Consider the following 15,570-nt stretch of genomic DNA (forward strand, 5'->3'; position numbering starts at 1 on the left):
CACACACACACAGGCCGGAGGTGTCAGACTGTCAGAGCAGCACCGCGAGCTGCCATTGGCTCCCAGATCTCACACTTGAGTAAAACAACCGGTTTTCTGTCTTCACTCCGGTGAGTTTGGAAGTTGCAGGTGGTCCCGCGTCCTGCCAAAGTGATCTGATTCTGAATCTGCGTAAATTACAGCGTCTGAAAACCTCACTTTGACGACGTGTCGGGACGAGGCCTGTGGTCGCAGATCGTGCTCTCCCTCTCTCTCTCTCTCTCTCTCTCTCTCTCTCTCTCTCTCTCTCTCTCTCTCTCTCTGCTCGCTCATGTTTTCTTTGTTTGCTCCTTTTCTTTCTCTCTCGGTCTGTTTTTGTCCTTTTCCAGTTTCTCTCTCTCTCTCTCTCTCTCTCTCTCTCTCTCTCTCTCTCTCTTCTCTCTCTCTCTCTCCCCGTCTTCATATCCAACCCTTTACTTGTGGTTGTTCGTCATTATCTGTATTTTCCTTTTCTTTTTTCTTTGTCTTTGTCAAAGTAAAGTGCGACGGAACCGCTGAGCTGCTGCAGAACTCAGAGTTCAGCTTCAGATAAAATCATGTAACGTCCTTTATTCTTAATTCCCCACAACACTGGCACAAATAAAAACTTGTTGGTGGCTCCTTCACACAGACAAGTCACATATTTTCATTCTGAGCTGCAACTAAAATTATGAAACCAGTAAAATCCCTGTCAAACTTTCCCTAAAGACCCGGGGGACATATTTAAGTTGATTTTTTTCCAGAAAATAAGTTTATTAAGTTTTAATATCACCCAAGAAACTAGAGAAGCCTTCAGAGAGCTGCCCAACAGTCAACTTATGAAAACACATTTAAATTCACTGGATCCAAATCTTCATTTTTCTCCGATCCACATAACATCCTTCAACCAAGTTTCATGGTAAAGACAGACTAATAAAGTCCCATCAGACAAATCAATCTGCAACAAAGAGTAATTTTCATAATTGATTAATCTGCTGATCATTTCCTTCAATAATCAATTAACAGGAGAGTTTATTAAGAGTTAATTAAGAGTTTGTTATCATGTGAGAAATAAGGTGGAACAAATCCAACACTTGAGAAGTACAACTTGAAATGGCCTCATAATAAAAAACATTACAATCAATGCAATGATTTCATGTTTGACTTGAAAAACTCCCCTTTCGTCAGAACTGTTACCTTTAAACTTTTTTATTAGCTAAGTCTAAATCCTAGTTAAAGCACTTTCATTGCAGCGCTCACTATATTTTATATTTTCCCAGGTTGTGAGTCTCCTTTGGACCTTGAGACATTTCTCTCTGTTCCTGTTTGTTCAGGGATTATTCATTTCTCCCTGGAGGTAATTACGGATTCATCCTTTCTTGTTTTCTTTACATGTTTTCTGTCTTTGTGGGAACGCGAGCAGTCGGTTTTGAGGCTTGTGGGACTGTCGCACGTTCTCACCGCGCTCTCTGGATGTACAAACAAACCTGTGAGCACTGTGCACAGGCTGGGACAAAAGGCAGGCTTATGGGCGAGGCCAGGAGGAGTCAGGTGGATCAAGGAGCGATGTGGGAAAGGTGGAATCTCCCGAGGATCGTCCTGGGACCACCACCAGGAAGAGAGATGTCAGACTTACAGGATTCAAGCGTTCTCCTGGGAAACATGGAGGCCTCTGACGCACTGGAACAGCGGCACACACACTCTCATACGCACAGTTACAGGAGGAGATTGAACGTGTGATGCTCACTGTTTCATGATTTCCTGAGAACACGAGCTGATGGGTTTCACACACTCTCACAGGCAAATTCAAACTTGCAGAGTGGCACATGTTCTCAAAGAGGAGCTGACGTGCTGTTGGCGAACAACTGAAACACACATTAGCAGCACAGTAACACAAATGAATACACAATGTCAGATTACAGGATTCATATGTACATACACACAAACATGCACACGGCCCCCGGTGACATTTTGTTAAGTGCCCAGAATGTACTTTTAGAAAATCCCCTTGAAAACTGATGCATTCACAGATTCACATGTTGAATGTTTGAGTTAAGTTTTTAATAAAGTCCCAAACTAGCAGTTATAGAGATTTCAGTTTTAATGACTCACTCCCAGGTTTTTTTATCCTGAAGTTCAGATATGTTCACATCTATCATAAAATCACAAGGATATATATATATTTTCAGATTACACGCTTTAAATCATGAATCCATTTACTTTAAGAGAGATTATTTCTACTGCGATCTACTGTACGTGTGTATTGTTAATACACCAAGTTGTATTCTTTCAAAGAGAATACTTAGTACACAACTTTCATATGTAGTACTATGATATTAACATTATAACAAACAAAATACAACCATCTCTAATAAACTGATGAAAAGAAAGCCAAACGTAAGGAATAATAAAAAAGACTGAATGAACGATTCGCATCAGTTTTAAAATGTTTAATGTCTCTTGAACCTGAGACATTTGTTTTTGTTTATTGTTTATTGTTTATTTCTAGCTCCCATGAACCAATTAGTACTTCCAATGTGTACTTTTTAACTATATTTGTGCTTTTTCACATTTAAATATTAAATATTGTCAGGTTATGGAAAAAACTACAATCCCAGTCTCCGTTGTCTTTTATAAAATAATATAATATCTACTCATAATACTTAATGCAATATATTTTGTTTTAATATGTATAGACGTATATATTTGTATTTAAATAAAGCTTCATCGTTTTCTCCTGAAGTATTTGATATTTACCACATACATTAAAAGTGCCAAAATTACTTTCTTTGTATTCCTATTATGTCATAATACCAAATACATAAGCGAAATGTTAAAATACATACGGTAGAAACCATACCACATATATCATTAGAATAAAATTCAGAACATCCACAGCCCTGAGACTGTTTCCAAAGTGCCTCTGTTTTCCAAAGTGAGCATGTTTGTCCCATGTGAGCCTCAGAGGACGGCAGGTCTGTGGGACCCCGGCCGGCAGTAAGAGGAGAGATTAGAGAGATTACAGTTAAAGAGCATCTCGTCCTGTGGAGCCCCTTCTAAACACCAGCTCCCATCAGATGCTCCTGGCCTGCAGGAGGAAACAGCAGAGATTAGACCTGTTTAACTCTAATCCCCCCCTCATCTGGAGCAGAAGACCACCGCTCCACTGCTCGAGACAAAGAGACACACAGAGGGGACGGGTCTTTTACTCCCTCGGCTCTCAGACTGTCTTCCGTATCGATCGATAGAAACATTTGGACACATTATTTATTATTCATTAGTTATTTTGAAAGGTTTATAGAACAGAGACGGGATCAGGGAGCTTTGGACGTCAGCTCCTCCAGTTGTTTACTCATGTTCGATTTGTGGAACATGTTTGAATATCTGAATAAAGGACGTAAAGATAATAAAATGTTAGATAAAAACAGATGAAAGAGACTGTAAGGAGCCTGGTATTCTTTTTTTTAAATTGATTCCTAGCCTTGTTCATCAACTTGACACGAGCAGAGAAACTCAGAATTTCCCTCTGGCCAGTGTGAGCTCGTTAATTCTTTAACGTGTTCAGTTAGTCGGGTGAGAGGCTCGTCTCTGATGAATTGAAAACTTCAAACCTTGATGTATTTTTTTACATTTCATCATTAAAACTTACACTCGTGACAAAAACAGCTTCTGCAAAGTTTGAAACATCCTGGTGTCGCCGCCTCGATTCAAAGTCGACTTCTGTCATAGTTTTTAAATCCACTCAAATCGCTTTACAACACATTCATACACATACTTCACTAATACACACAGGGCCCCAGACAAAAGGGGCCCTTGGGGGGGGGGGGGGGGGGGGGGCGGGCCTTAGAAGGAAGCACATGATACAAAACCACATCATTCGAATCTTTAACCAATTCTTACAGGATCAACTAAACAAACTATATAGAATTCTTGCAGCTTGGAGAAATCTGGTATTGTGTGGTATTCATGTTGTTGCATCTCAAAGTGACGTCGTCACAATCATCCTTAGTGATGAGGAGGCTCCACTGTTTACTGTGCTGTAGCTGTAGCTGCGTCGCTATCAGCTCTCAGCATCTTTTCAAACTTTCCCCCCCAGCGCATCACACTGCACTTTGTGTACCTGCCGCACCAGTTGCTCAGTAACGTCGATAAATCACAGCCACACGTCAGGTTCCGTGAATGAGTCATAAAAAAAGCTCATTCTGTGTATTTCGTAAGGTTCCCAGATAAAATCAGTTCTTCAGTAAAACAGAGCAACACACTGATTTGTTTATCATCTCCAAACCATTTCCTTTCCTGCTCTAAAAGAGTTTAGAACTAATTAAAAAACACTTTCAATCAGGTTAATGCTGCAGCACAGGGGCACGTAACTGAGCTGCTCGTTAACAGGCTCCTCGTTAACAGGCTCCAGAGGTCGGGCCGGGAACTGTTCCAGAGTCCAGGTCAAACACTGATGACCACAACAACACAAAATTGACTGGAGAAAGTTCCAAGTTCCAAACTTTACTTGCAGAATGAGAAACAAAACCCCACAAAGAGTCAGAAGTCAGAGGAAAAGTCAACAAGCAGGAGCTAAAACTGTTGTCACACATGAGTTGGACTCCAGGGGCCCGTTTCACAAAGCAGGTTCAACAAACTCTGAGTTAAAACCTTAACTCTGGGTTGAGCAACTCTGAGCTGTCAAACTCTAAGTTTTCGGTTTCAGAACAGGTGATAACACTTAGTTCAATCAACTCAGAGTCAAGGTAACCCTGAGTGAAGCTTGTGCATGAGGATATAAAAAGCCTTCATCAATGGAACACAGATAACATGATTCACCATGGCAACAAGTGGTAAACAGCCTCGATCCTCCTACTTCTCCCCAGTGGAGTTGGAAATATTAATGACTGCGTATGCAGAAAGTGAGCATATATTTTTAAAAAGAAGCAATACTGTGGCAGCAGCAAAAGCGCGGGATCTTGCGTGGCAGGAAATTGCTGACCGAGTCAATGCGTCAGTATTAATTTGAGAAAAAAAAGAAATGTTTTGTCTTGAATGTTCCACTTATTCAACAATTATATTCCATATGTGTGTCTGTGAGCACAGGTGCAACCCAACAGGCACCAAACGGACTTGGCAGCAGCTAAAGATGAAATATAAAAATGTAGTTCAAACAGGTAAGGTATAATAAAGTACAAGCAATTGTGATGTTGTTTAGCCTGCCCTCATTAAACAGCATTTAGTGGCTACATTCAACATGTGATGGATATATTTAAGTAATTAGGGAAATCTGCAAAAAAAAGAGAAATCCCAACACTGCCAGTATTTAATATTGTCTCTATGAAAGCAACACCTAAATGCCTTTTATACATACAAGTCTCCAAAGTTGTGTTTTTGTATTTAAATTTGACCTCCATTATAGCCAACAGAAAAAAGGCTGAGGCCCGCAAAACAGGTGGCGGTCCACCACCACCACCTCTCACAGAGGCTGAAAAGATGGCCCTCAGTCAGAACAGTGGACGACCCATTGCTGAGGGCATCTCTGGGGGGAGTTCATCGGACCCACCCACGCCCCAGGTCACAGGGGCCTACATAAGAGGTAAGTTATTCAAATGAATGGCATGTACGTTAATCCTTTTTCTAGTGTTCGCTCAGTAATGGCCACCCATTCATCTTAGACACAACTTAGTTGGCACACTGATTTTTCTTGTAGCAGTAAGCTACAGTTCTTTGCAATTGTCTGCTTTTGCTTTCAGATATCAATCTATTTTAAGGTGACTCAGAGTTTGAAAAATTGTGTTTAAATTAGGTGGGGCACTTTTCTGGGTAATCATCAACTGTCTAATCTTCATTTTCTACCAGTTACTGATGGTGTAATCTGTCTCGTTGAGCCTTCTGCCATAACAGACCTCCATGCTGTTGTAAGTACTCTTAATATTCCACAGATTTTTCATAATTGGTAGAATATAACACACACATTCTGTTTCATTACAGGAGGATGATGAAGAAACCTTATCAGCTGCCACAGAGAGGGAAGATGCAGAGAGGCCTGCTGAAGTATACACCTTTTTTTTTTTAAATAACTTTGGCTCAGTTAATAGTGTTGTTCCACAATACAACTTGCAACTTCTTTCTCTCTAACAGAGCCATGCTGGAAATTACAATGGGGAAGAAGGTCCATCAACCTCCACAGCACAGCTTACCTCAGTAAGATGTTGTTCAGCATTGACCCACAACTTACAATGACACTAAATAGACATGGCACTGAAATTCAATGTCATTTATGTTCCTATAGCTCCCTGTGAAACAACTTTACAAGGTATATTTAGAATCTCAAATAAACAAATCACACCTAGAAATGGAGCACATAAGGCTGCAGATCACCAAAACAGAAAAGGAAATACAACTGCTGGACCATCAGTTAAAGGTGGGTGACGTGCCCACAGGTGGATGTTTTTTAATTGTTTCAACAACAAAGGATTAACAACTGTACAAAATTTGTCCTTCTAGGAAATAAAGAAGACCTCATAAAATGAGATGCATATTGTCGTTCTTGAACATTGGGGAGGTGATGGGTCAGTTAGAAATGATTGACACATATCATGTCTCTAACAGCTCTTCCATCTCGTGTATCAGCAGGGGGGGTATGATTAATACCTGGATCACAGGGGGAAAGAGTAGGACATTGTTCTCCTCTAATAGTGGCAATGTTGTGGAGAACCACACATGCCACTATAATGTCACAAGCTCTCTCTGGGGTGACCCTGAGCCTACGAAGGCACTGGAACCGGGCCTTGAGTATCCCGATGGTCATCTCCACTCTGGCTCGTGTCCTGCAGTGAGCCAAGTTGTAGTGTCGCTGTGGGCCAGGCTCAGGGTCAGGGTAAGGGGTCAGCAGATAGCGCTGGCAGGGGTACCCTCTGTCTCCGAGTAGGTAACCATCGAACTCTACTATGATAATACAAGATACAGTTTGTTTCAGTTGCAATAGGAGGAAACAAAATATTTGATCATAGGATATAACTATATACTGTATATAAATTATATATATAAACTCACCACCGGCAAATCTGGCACTCAGTGTCGACTCACGAAACATTCGTGAGTCATGCACAGACCGAGGCCACTTCGCTTCCACATTGTTAATCATGTGGGCTCCATCACATATGATCTTCACAGTGGAGAACAGTAATTAGCTGTATGGTGTAGTGTATTTAATTTGGAATGTTAAAGGCTACTATTTAGGCCTACCTGCACATTTATGCTGTGGACAGATTTCCTATTCACATAATCTCCTTCATTTATTGAAGGAGCGATGATAGGAATGTGAGTGCCATCTATGCAGCCAATCACACCTGGAAACCCTAAAATATATCAAATTGACTGATTAGTGCTTCAAGTCTCAAAGCTTTATGACATAAATGAATTACTGCTTAGACTGATACCTGCAATTCTGTGGAACTCTTCTTTGAGAAGTCTGGTGGGTCTGTGACTTGGGAACACTACAAACGTGCATAGTAGCCGTTTCAGTGCAAGTGTCACATTTCGGACAGCCCGACAGACAGTTGCCTTGGACACATGCTCTGCATCACCGACGTTATACAAAAAACTGCCGTTGGCAAAAAAACGAAGTGCAATACAAAGAATTTGCTCGGAACTGAGAGCATGTCCACGATGCGTCATGTGAGCGATGTGAGGGCTGAGAATATCGTTTATATAAATTATAGATGATGCAGAGAAACGGAAACGCTCAAACAGATACTCATCAGGGAATGATAAAACATCCAATCGGGGTCTAATAATCCTCTCCCGGTGGAGATGTCTGCGGAGTATCTGCGCCTCGACATCAACTGGCTCTTCAATAAAAGGACACGCCATGTCTGCCACTGCCTTCAGTCTGCAGGCTTCAACTTAAGAGCAGGAGAAACTCGGGGTTAGTTGAAGAAAACCTGCCAGCGAGCAGGTTAGGTTCACGGAGTATGTTGCCAGGGTAACTGACTCAGAGTAAAGCTGAACTGGCTTTGTGAAACTGAAAAACCAGAGTTTCCCTCATCTCAGGGTTAACTAACTCAGAGTTTTCACTAAACCTGCTTTGTGAAACGGGCCCCTGATGAAGAGCTAATGGATAAATAAAGGAGAACAGACGGTTAGATCAGCAACTTTTAAAAATCGTCTTAAAACTTACTTTTACTTCAGTTATCTGTGTTGTTTTCACTTCATGTGATTCCGTGTGTATGTACAAGGATAAACTGTTTGTTCATGTTTGTATTTCATTACTTACACCACGATGTTGTGATTGTTTTATGTGTATTTGCTTGAAAAGCGCTGAACAAATAAAATGATTATTATAAAACTTTAGGTATTTCTATGCAGCGTTTGTACATCATTGTTAAATCATTTCAAACCCTGCTTTCCTGTTGTGTTGGAAATGATATGAATTTTAACAGCACAACAAAACATCCATCGTGGACGTGTCAGCAGGTTCAAAGAAGCCAAATGTAAACTGCATTCTTCTGTGTGTGTCTGTGTGATGGACCTGGTCATCGGCTTTGAAATGAAACACGTTAATAGTTTAAGACCTAGAACAAACTCCAGGAATCTCTGATGAGCCGATGGCAACGAGCAATCAAAGTCGTAAACCTAAAAAGTAATTTAGTGAGTAATAAAAAGACAAATAGACGGAGTGAGTGATTGATTGATTGATGGATAGAAAACTCTGCCAGACAGACTCACATGCAGGCGCTGACGCAGCGTCTGAGAATGAGAGGCGGAGGTGGAGTGAGCGAGGGAGGGAGGGAGGGAGGACATGGAGAGAGAGAGAGAGAGAGAGAGAGAGAGAGAGAGAGAGAGAGAGAGAGAGAGAGTGAGCAAGGGAGGCAGGGAGGGGGGACATGGAGAGAGAGAGAGAGAGAGAGAGAGAGACAGAGAGAGAGAGAGAGAGAGAGAGATTGAGCAAGGGAGGCAGTGAGGGAGGACATGGGGAGAGAGAGAGAGAGAGAGAGAGAGAGAGAGAGAGAGAGAGAGAGAGAGAGAGAGAGAGACAGGGGGAAAGAGAGAGAGAGAGAGTGAACCAGGGGGGGAGGGAGGACATGGAGAGAGAAAGAGAGAGAGAAAGAGAGAGAGAGAGAGAGTAATGAAAAAAATTTAAAACAATAAAGTGGAAAATGACAGTTAACTTACCTGATAATTGGTTCAGTGCCAGACCACACACAGGGATGAGCACTCACACACACACAGACACACACACACACTCACTCACACACACACACACACACACACACACACACACACATTTTGCATACCTGGCTGGGTGGGCTCGGTTGCTCAATATTTAAAGTGTAGAAGAATTTGCTGTAAAAAGTTTTGAATCACTGAGAGATTGTTGATGTCCATATTTCCAGCAAATCTTCATCTTAATCATCATCATCATCATCATCTTCATCTTCATCATCATCATCATCATCGAGGTGGATACATGTGTCTTTACTTGGTTTAACCTATAATTTCTCAGCGTTGTGCTCTTCCTAACTTGTAATTGTGAGAATATGAGTCACGACTTAATTGTCTTATTTCCCCACTTTACACTAACACGACCACATGATCCCCCCCCCCCCTCCCCCCACCAAGACACGAGGCAAGGAGGCTCTGACTCAGCACCTGTGTGACTTCAATTATCATAATTGGTCAATTTTTGTTGGTTGCAGAACGAGCGTAATGACCTGAAAGTGACAAACACTTCAATCGATCGACACTTTGGGAAATTTGCTCATGATTGTAACTGTTTAACATTTGTTCACTTTAATGCGACTGCCTCAGGAGAATGTGTATTTCATAAATAGCCTATTTTTTGTCAAGTGGCGGTTGTTTGCAGCTCGTACCTGCAGGGGGCAGCGCAGGTTTACAAGTGAAGGTACCTGAGCTGGAGTCTGAGGCTGAGTCTCATAAACATCATAAACTTTAACACAGATGTTGCTGATGTTTGTGTTTTCACTTCATCCGTCACTTCTGCTGTTTGTGTGAAGAATTATTGTTGTAGTCAGTTTATGCTTTTGTTATGAAGGCACTGGGCCCCAGTTGATTTGACATGTGAGGGAAACCAGACACCAGAAGGGGTTGATGGTTTTTTACCAGAGAGAGAGAGAGAGAGAGACAGCTTTTGAAAGTTTGGTTGTTTGTTTGTTTGTTTGCAGAAAAGAGAATTAAACCATGTGATGCCTGCCTTGGACGGCTCTTCTGTTTCCACTGTGGGACTCAGACTCGTTTCTCCAGATGTTCCCGTCCAGTCGGCGTTTCCATGTGTCGACCTGCATCTCACACCATCCTCCTCTTCCTCGTCATCCTCATCATCATCATCAGGTTTCTTCTGCCCCATGTATTCACTACAGGTCGTCGCTCGGGGCCGTTTCCTCCTCTTTGTTCTTTCATCCTGGATCCGGGCTCTGACTCCCTCCTTCTGCTTCCTGTGCATCTCATGGGTCTGATGGAGGAGCAGGAACAATCTACGTCCTGGTCATTTACAAAACGCGTTATTGGACAGAGAGGGGGATTATAACTTGAAGCATCTCACACCGATCTCAAAAGCATGTGTAAATCAATCTGTTGGGTGATTTCTCAAACAGTTTAATAAGATGAACAAAGACCTAAATTATGAAAAGAACAAAAACAAGAAGAGGAATCAAAGCACATGAACTACAGCAGGTAAAGTTATATTTCAAATTTTAGTTTGATTATTTAGAACAAGGTTGAAAAAGACAAGGATGCTGCTTCTTCAGACATTTTCGGGCAGAAAATAAATATGAATCTATGTTCATTTATGTTTTTGAATATTCATGTTGTTGTGTTTTTCGTTTTTTTCCTACTACTTGTGATTTGCTGATATCTATTTTTCGATCTTCAAAATTGAAAGATTCTTCTCCTAACTAGTCTCTTAACTGATCATCAAGCTTAACTGTGTTTTGAAAGGTGAGATATGAGTAAAGTTCAGAGTTGTTATTCACATTGTTATGATTAATACATGAACTGGGAATGTGGAGTGAAACGTTATGTGGAGGAGATGAGGTTATTGGCACGGAAATCCAGTTATAATCAAATATACTGCATAGTGTGAATGTTTGTGCATTTTTTATTTATGTGTTTCCTTTAGAGCAAATAAATGCAGAACCTTTATTCAGACGTATTCTATTGAAAACCACAGGTAGAATCTGAACAATGTGGCGGCAGCAGGAAAATAAAATAAATCCAAGTTGACAGGACGTCCAGAGCAAATGAATCAGCAGCTACAGACGTGGAACAGAACAACATTGGTAAATTTCCCTGGATGGAATATTTGACCTGTTGATCTCTTGCCTCTCTTCCCAAAGCTCCTCCAGCTCAGATGTAATCAGCTCGACCGAGGCCCATATCTCTCTCCAGTGGGATTATTCTGTCCAAACAGCCGCCAACAGGAGTTTCAGTTGAACAAACATGTGTCAGAGCTGAACTGGACGCAGACATTAATGCAGGCGTGGAGGTCAGAGACTCGTGGAGACAACAGGGTGAAGGTGGAGGTAACGCTGCCCCAAGCTGCACCGCACCACACACACCGAGAGGTAGCATGTCCCGAAATGTACCCGAGTCTTCTCCTGGGGAAGCTGTCAAAGAAAACAGGTTGAAAATCACTTTGCAACGAAAAGAAAGCTCCTTAACACAGTAGAATCATACATGCTGAGATAGGTGTATGAATAATTCCTGTGTGTGTGTGTGCAGTAGGGATGTTTGTGCAGAACACAGAGTACATCTGACGGGTTGGGATCATATTTTGTGATTTATCGTAGCTGCAAAATTGTTTCACGTGTACTTTCTGCACATTGGCTGCGTTTGGTGTTTTCCTGTCACAGTTACAAGAAGCAGAAGAAGATAACGTCCTCTTCCATGAGGTCAGGTCGGGTTCGTCCAAATCTCAGTGTTGTGTAACTTTAAAATGTCAGATCAGGACATAATAATATAAATGAAACTGTCTTTTCTGCTGGAGTCGTGCTTTTAGTTCTGTTTATGATTTTTATTTATGATCTATACGTAAGATAAGAGATCAGACTTTCTTGTGCCGGCTTGCTCCAACATAACAACAATATATAATATAATAGGATAGAGTAAATAAAACAACGATAAGTGTAATGTAAATTAAATGAAAATATAAAGTGTATAAAGAGTCACACAGAATCAGATCCTGACAGAAATGAGAATAAAATAAGTCAGTTACATGAGACAGTGAAACTAATACTGAATAACAGTTGCAGTAAGTAATAATGATAAAGTAAAGTAAATAAAATATAATATTACACATACAACACTATACTCACACAACTTCACCCCAAATTTAGAGAGATGTGCTTGTTGTGAAAAATGAGAAGCTGAGACTGACCCACTGAAATGATCACAATGAATTCTGGGAAATTTTAAGTTTGGACGCAATGTGTTAAATAGAAATAAATATCTTTGAAAGTGAAAGATGTCAGAGAACAAGATTGATGCTTTCCTGTTTCCCACTCCAGGAAACTGGGACCAGCAGGACGGTCACACTCCCACTCGTGTCGTGCTCTTTATCTGCTTGATGGATGTTTCCTCTCTTTCACCAGGAAAACTTTAAAAACAGAGACTCGCTGTTTCTGCTTCAGTCAAACCAACATCATGGCGTCGGGCGGAGAACTGTTCGTTGCTGCTGCTGTTTTTGTTGCTTCCCTCATTTCACACAGTGAGTTTGAGATATTATTTCCTTATCTAATATTTCATCTATTGACTTGTGGGTAATCTACGTTTGAAATCTCTTTCTTTCTTATTCATTCTTTTTGCTCATCAAGAATTATATTTATATATTTTATATTTACTGACATTACTTCAGAGTCTGGAGCTTCTTTTATATCAAATCTCAAAACATATTTTTATTACACCAAATTGGCTGATTTAGCCTTATCACACTTTTTATTATTTCAAATGAGTGCCTCTTTGCTTTAATTTCTGTCACATGTGTTCAAGTTGTGGCATTTCTATCCTTTCTTCCTATTATGGCAATGTTTTCATTTGTTTTTAAGTATTACTTTGATATATAATATTATTATTGATATATTAAACCTGCTGCCATGGAGGTTGTTGCTAGTTGTTGTGGTTGGTTTCGTTTGTGGGTTTTTATTTGTTTGCAGGATTTTGTGAAAACCTGGTGAAGTGATGGGGCCTCGGTCGGAGGAGACCACTTTAAATGTTAATGCGAACGTAGATTTAAGAGCAGACGCATGAATATTATATGACTCTTTTACTGTGACTTATTACAAAGTAGGGTTTAGGTTTTCAGACAACTTCCTCATATCTTTATATTTTATATTTCTGCTATAAAAACGATAAAACCATGTGTGAGATCATCCTTGGTGGAGGAGTCTGCTGGGAGCCATCACAATGTGACTGAACCTTTCCACATGTGACACTCGTGCGCTGCTTGTTGAGAAAAGATAATTGTTCAGGTGTCTTTGACTTTATCTCCTGTGTTTGTGCGTCTTTGCTCATTTCAGGCGAGGGGATCATTGGGGGCAGAGAGGCACTGCCCCACTCTCGGCCTTACATGGCCTCCATCCAGGTGCCGGAGGGGGAGAACCTGACACATGAGTGTGGGGGGTTTGTGGTGGCAGATCAGTGGGTGATGACGGCAGCTCACTGTCTCTCCACCGGGTGAGGAACCTTCTCCCGAGCATTTGTGTAGTTATGTGAGAATAACTTTGTTTTGAGGATTGTTTTAAGCAGTAACATCACTGTGCCCTCTTCACAGTCCTAACGGGAGGAAGGTCGTGCTGGGTGTCCATTCTCTGAGTGAACCTGAGGAAACAAAGCAAACCTTTGACATTTTGGAGCATTACACCCACCCAGACTACAGCCAGTCAAATTACGATAACGATATCGCTCTAATAAAGGTAAGTTATATATTTTGTGTTGGTTGTGAAGTCGCCACCATGGAGAGTGAGTGGGAGAGGTCGATCTCATGCGTGGTTCCTGCAGCTGGATCGTACGGTCAATGTGACCGAGGCTGTTAAACCAGTGGCGTTCCTGCGAGTGGGGGGGACAAACCCCGGCACCGGTGCAGAGGTGGAAGCAGCAGGCTGGGGTTCCCTGGATGACCTGGGCTCCAGACCCGACAAGCTCAAAGAGGTGTCGGTGGACATGTTCAGCTCGAATCGCTGCAAACGCAGTGACTACTACGGCAGGAAGTTCACCAGCAACATGATGTGTGCGCACAGGGTTTGTCCAGATCCCTGTGATCAGCCGTTCAGGAAAGAAGACACTTGTGATGTAAGCTTTAGCTCCTCTGCACTCTGCCGCCATCTAGTGGTCAGAGTGTAAAATACATACTAGCCCCATGGGACTGTGTAGCAAAGTTATTTTGAGGTATTAAGCTGTATTTGAAATACTGTGATGATGGAAAAGCATTGATTGTACGGAAAACATATCTTGTTAGTCAATTTCAAGCAAAAGCAGCAGCAATATAATAATCTACATGCCAAAATTTGTTAAATTAAGGTTATGCCGCATTATGCCTGATGTCGCTAATTTGCCTCATACCTAAATTGATATCTATTGTTTAAACTATATTGAAATTTACAATCTCCACTTAATTTAGCATCTGTATGACAGGACAAAAACACCAAAATATTTTTTTTATATGATTGGAAATTAATTCAGGCAATAAGGGGTTAACTGATCTCAGTTCAGCTTCAATCTTTAACTGGAGTTGCATGTGACAGTTGAAGCTGAGACTCTCAGTCAGTTCTTCTCACAGGAAATCAAACCCACTCACCAGAAGTACAGAGGACAGCAACCCAGGGAGTGAATGTTCACACTCAGTTTAACAAATCTGCTGTTTAATGGTAAATAAAAGTTGCACTGAGCTGCTTTAAGGAACCTATGGTCACCTTCGTTCTGTCAGTGTAATGTTTGACCCTTAAAACGTCCTGATTGTCTCTGTCTCGTCCTCCAGGGAGACTCGGGGGGTCCTCTGCTCTACAATGGAGTTGTGGTCGGCGTCACTTCCAACGGGGGAAAGAAGTGTGGCCAAATTAGAAAGCCTGGAATTTACACCATCGTCTCCCACTACACTGCCTGGATCAACGACACCATGTCCCTGCAGCCGAGTGCAGCAACGGACCAGAGCAGCTAGACAGAGCACAGCCGAGACCTCATACACATGCTTTATATTGTTGAGCAGGTTTTATACAGGCTCAAGTAATTCAAAGTGTTTTACTATATGAAGCTGAAGTGTTCATATGTCATTTGTAAGTAGAATGTATGACTCCAGAGAAGTCATTCCCAGTATGGCAAACATTCACAAACATATTCACCTGAATAATATCTTGCTTACTAGATTTCACATTAGTATATTTTTTAAAACAAATATGTGTACGAAGGAATCAATAAAATACATACAAGAAAATAAATATCACTTATTTCATACTTTTCTGGTGTTTTATTTGAAGTTTTTTACAAATGTTTACTTTTACATCCCCTCTCTTAACCTTAAATCTGAAGCTCTTGCAAAAACAGGTCGTGTCAGCCAATCAGAAGAGGAGCTCACAGCAT

The 15,570-nt window shown here is 41.2% G+C and overlaps 3 protein-coding genes and 1 long non-coding RNA gene across 7 annotated transcripts; 2 read left to right on the plus strand and 2 right to left on the minus strand.

Annotated features, from left to right (window-relative positions):
• Positions 1–4,610: 4,610 nt before the first annotated feature.
• Positions 4,611–6,512, plus strand: LOC128450337 (uncharacterized). Of its 3 annotated transcripts, XM_053433745.1 has the most exons (8): positions 4,611–4,989; positions 5,083–5,153; positions 5,399–5,575; positions 5,839–5,897; positions 5,971–6,033; positions 6,121–6,183; positions 6,272–6,403; positions 6,487–6,512. In XM_053433745.1, the coding sequence occupies exons 1-8, from the start codon at positions 4,817–4,819 to the stop codon at positions 6,505–6,507; spliced, it is 759 nt and encodes a 252-aa protein (XP_053289720.1). In that variant the 5' UTR covers positions 4,611–4,816; the 3' UTR covers positions 6,508–6,512. The 3 variants fall into 3 exon arrangements, with proteins under 3 accessions (XP_053289720.1, XP_053289719.1, XP_053289721.1); XM_053433744.1 differs by having other exon boundaries at positions 6,272–6,512; XM_053433746.1 differs by having other exon boundaries at positions 4,611–4,829; positions 6,272–6,512.
• LOC128450342 (uncharacterized) lies at positions 6,398–7,095 on the minus strand. Its single transcript, XR_008339984.1, has 2 exons — positions 7,036–7,095; positions 6,398–6,927 (listed from the first exon to the last, which is right to left on the minus strand). It is a non-coding gene; the product is annotated as an uncharacterized LOC128450342 (long non-coding RNA).
• Positions 7,096–7,203: 108 nt separating this feature from the next.
• Positions 7,204–8,077, minus strand: LOC128451002 (putative nuclease HARBI1). Its single transcript, XM_053434771.1, has 2 exons — positions 7,422–8,077; positions 7,204–7,340 (listed from the first exon to the last, which is right to left on the minus strand). The coding sequence occupies exons 1-2, from the start codon at positions 7,852–7,854 to the stop codon at positions 7,204–7,206; spliced, it is 570 nt and encodes a 189-aa protein (XP_053290746.1). The 5' UTR covers positions 7,855–8,077.
• Positions 8,078–10,645: 2,568 nt separating this feature from the next.
• Positions 10,646–15,444, plus strand: cfd (complement factor D (adipsin)). Of its 2 annotated transcripts, none has more exons than XM_053433741.1 (6): positions 10,646–10,674; positions 12,591–12,706; positions 13,515–13,671; positions 13,769–13,910; positions 13,996–14,286; positions 14,972–15,444. In XM_053433741.1, exons 1-6 carry the CDS (start codon positions 10,661–10,663, stop codon positions 15,149–15,151), a joined length of 900 nt encoding a protein of 299 aa, XP_053289716.1. In that variant the 5' UTR covers positions 10,646–10,660; the 3' UTR covers positions 15,152–15,444. The 2 variants fall into 2 exon arrangements, with proteins under 2 accessions (XP_053289716.1, XP_053289715.1); XM_053433740.1 differs by lacking the exon at positions 10,646–10,674 and adding an exon at positions 11,555–11,622.
• The last annotated feature ends 126 nt before the right edge of the window (positions 15,445–15,570 follow it).

Source organism: Pleuronectes platessa, chromosome 11, assembly GCF_947347685.1.
Source record: "Pleuronectes platessa chromosome 11, fPlePla1.1, whole genome shotgun sequence".
Lineage (NCBI taxonomy): Eukaryota > Metazoa > Chordata > Actinopteri > Pleuronectiformes > Pleuronectidae > Pleuronectes > Pleuronectes platessa.

Coding starts and splice junctions, on each gene's coding strand:
- LOC128450337 (XM_053433744.1), top strand. CDS start 4,817: ATGGCAACAAGTGGTAAACAGCCTCGATCCTCCTACTTCTCCCCAGTG. Junction 4,990..5,082: donor ATTGCTGACCGAGTCAATGC/GTCAGTATTAAT, acceptor CTGTGAGCACAG/GTGCAACCCAACAGGCACCA. Junction 6,184..6,271: donor CCACAGCACAGCTTACCTCA/GTAAGATGTTGT, acceptor ATGTTCCTATAG/CTCCCTGTGAAACAACTTTA.
- LOC128451002 (XM_053434771.1), bottom strand. CDS start 7,854: ATGGCGTGTCCTTTTATTGAAGAGCCAGTTGATGTCGAGGCGCAGATA. Junction 7,341..7,421: donor AGAGTTCCACAGAATTGCAG/GTATCAGTCTAA, acceptor GATATATTTTAG/GGTTTCCAGGTGTGATTGGC.
- cfd (XM_053433740.1), top strand. CDS start 11,570: ATGTCCCGAAATGTACCCGAGTCTTCTCCTGGGGAAGCTGTCAAAGAA. Junction 13,672..13,768: donor GCTCACTGTCTCTCCACCGG/GTGAGGAACCTT, acceptor CCCTCTTCACAG/TCCTAACGGGAGGAAGGTCG. Junction 14,287..14,971: donor GGAAAGAAGACACTTGTGAT/GTAAGCTTTAGC, acceptor CTCGTCCTCCAG/GGAGACTCGGGGGGTCCTCT.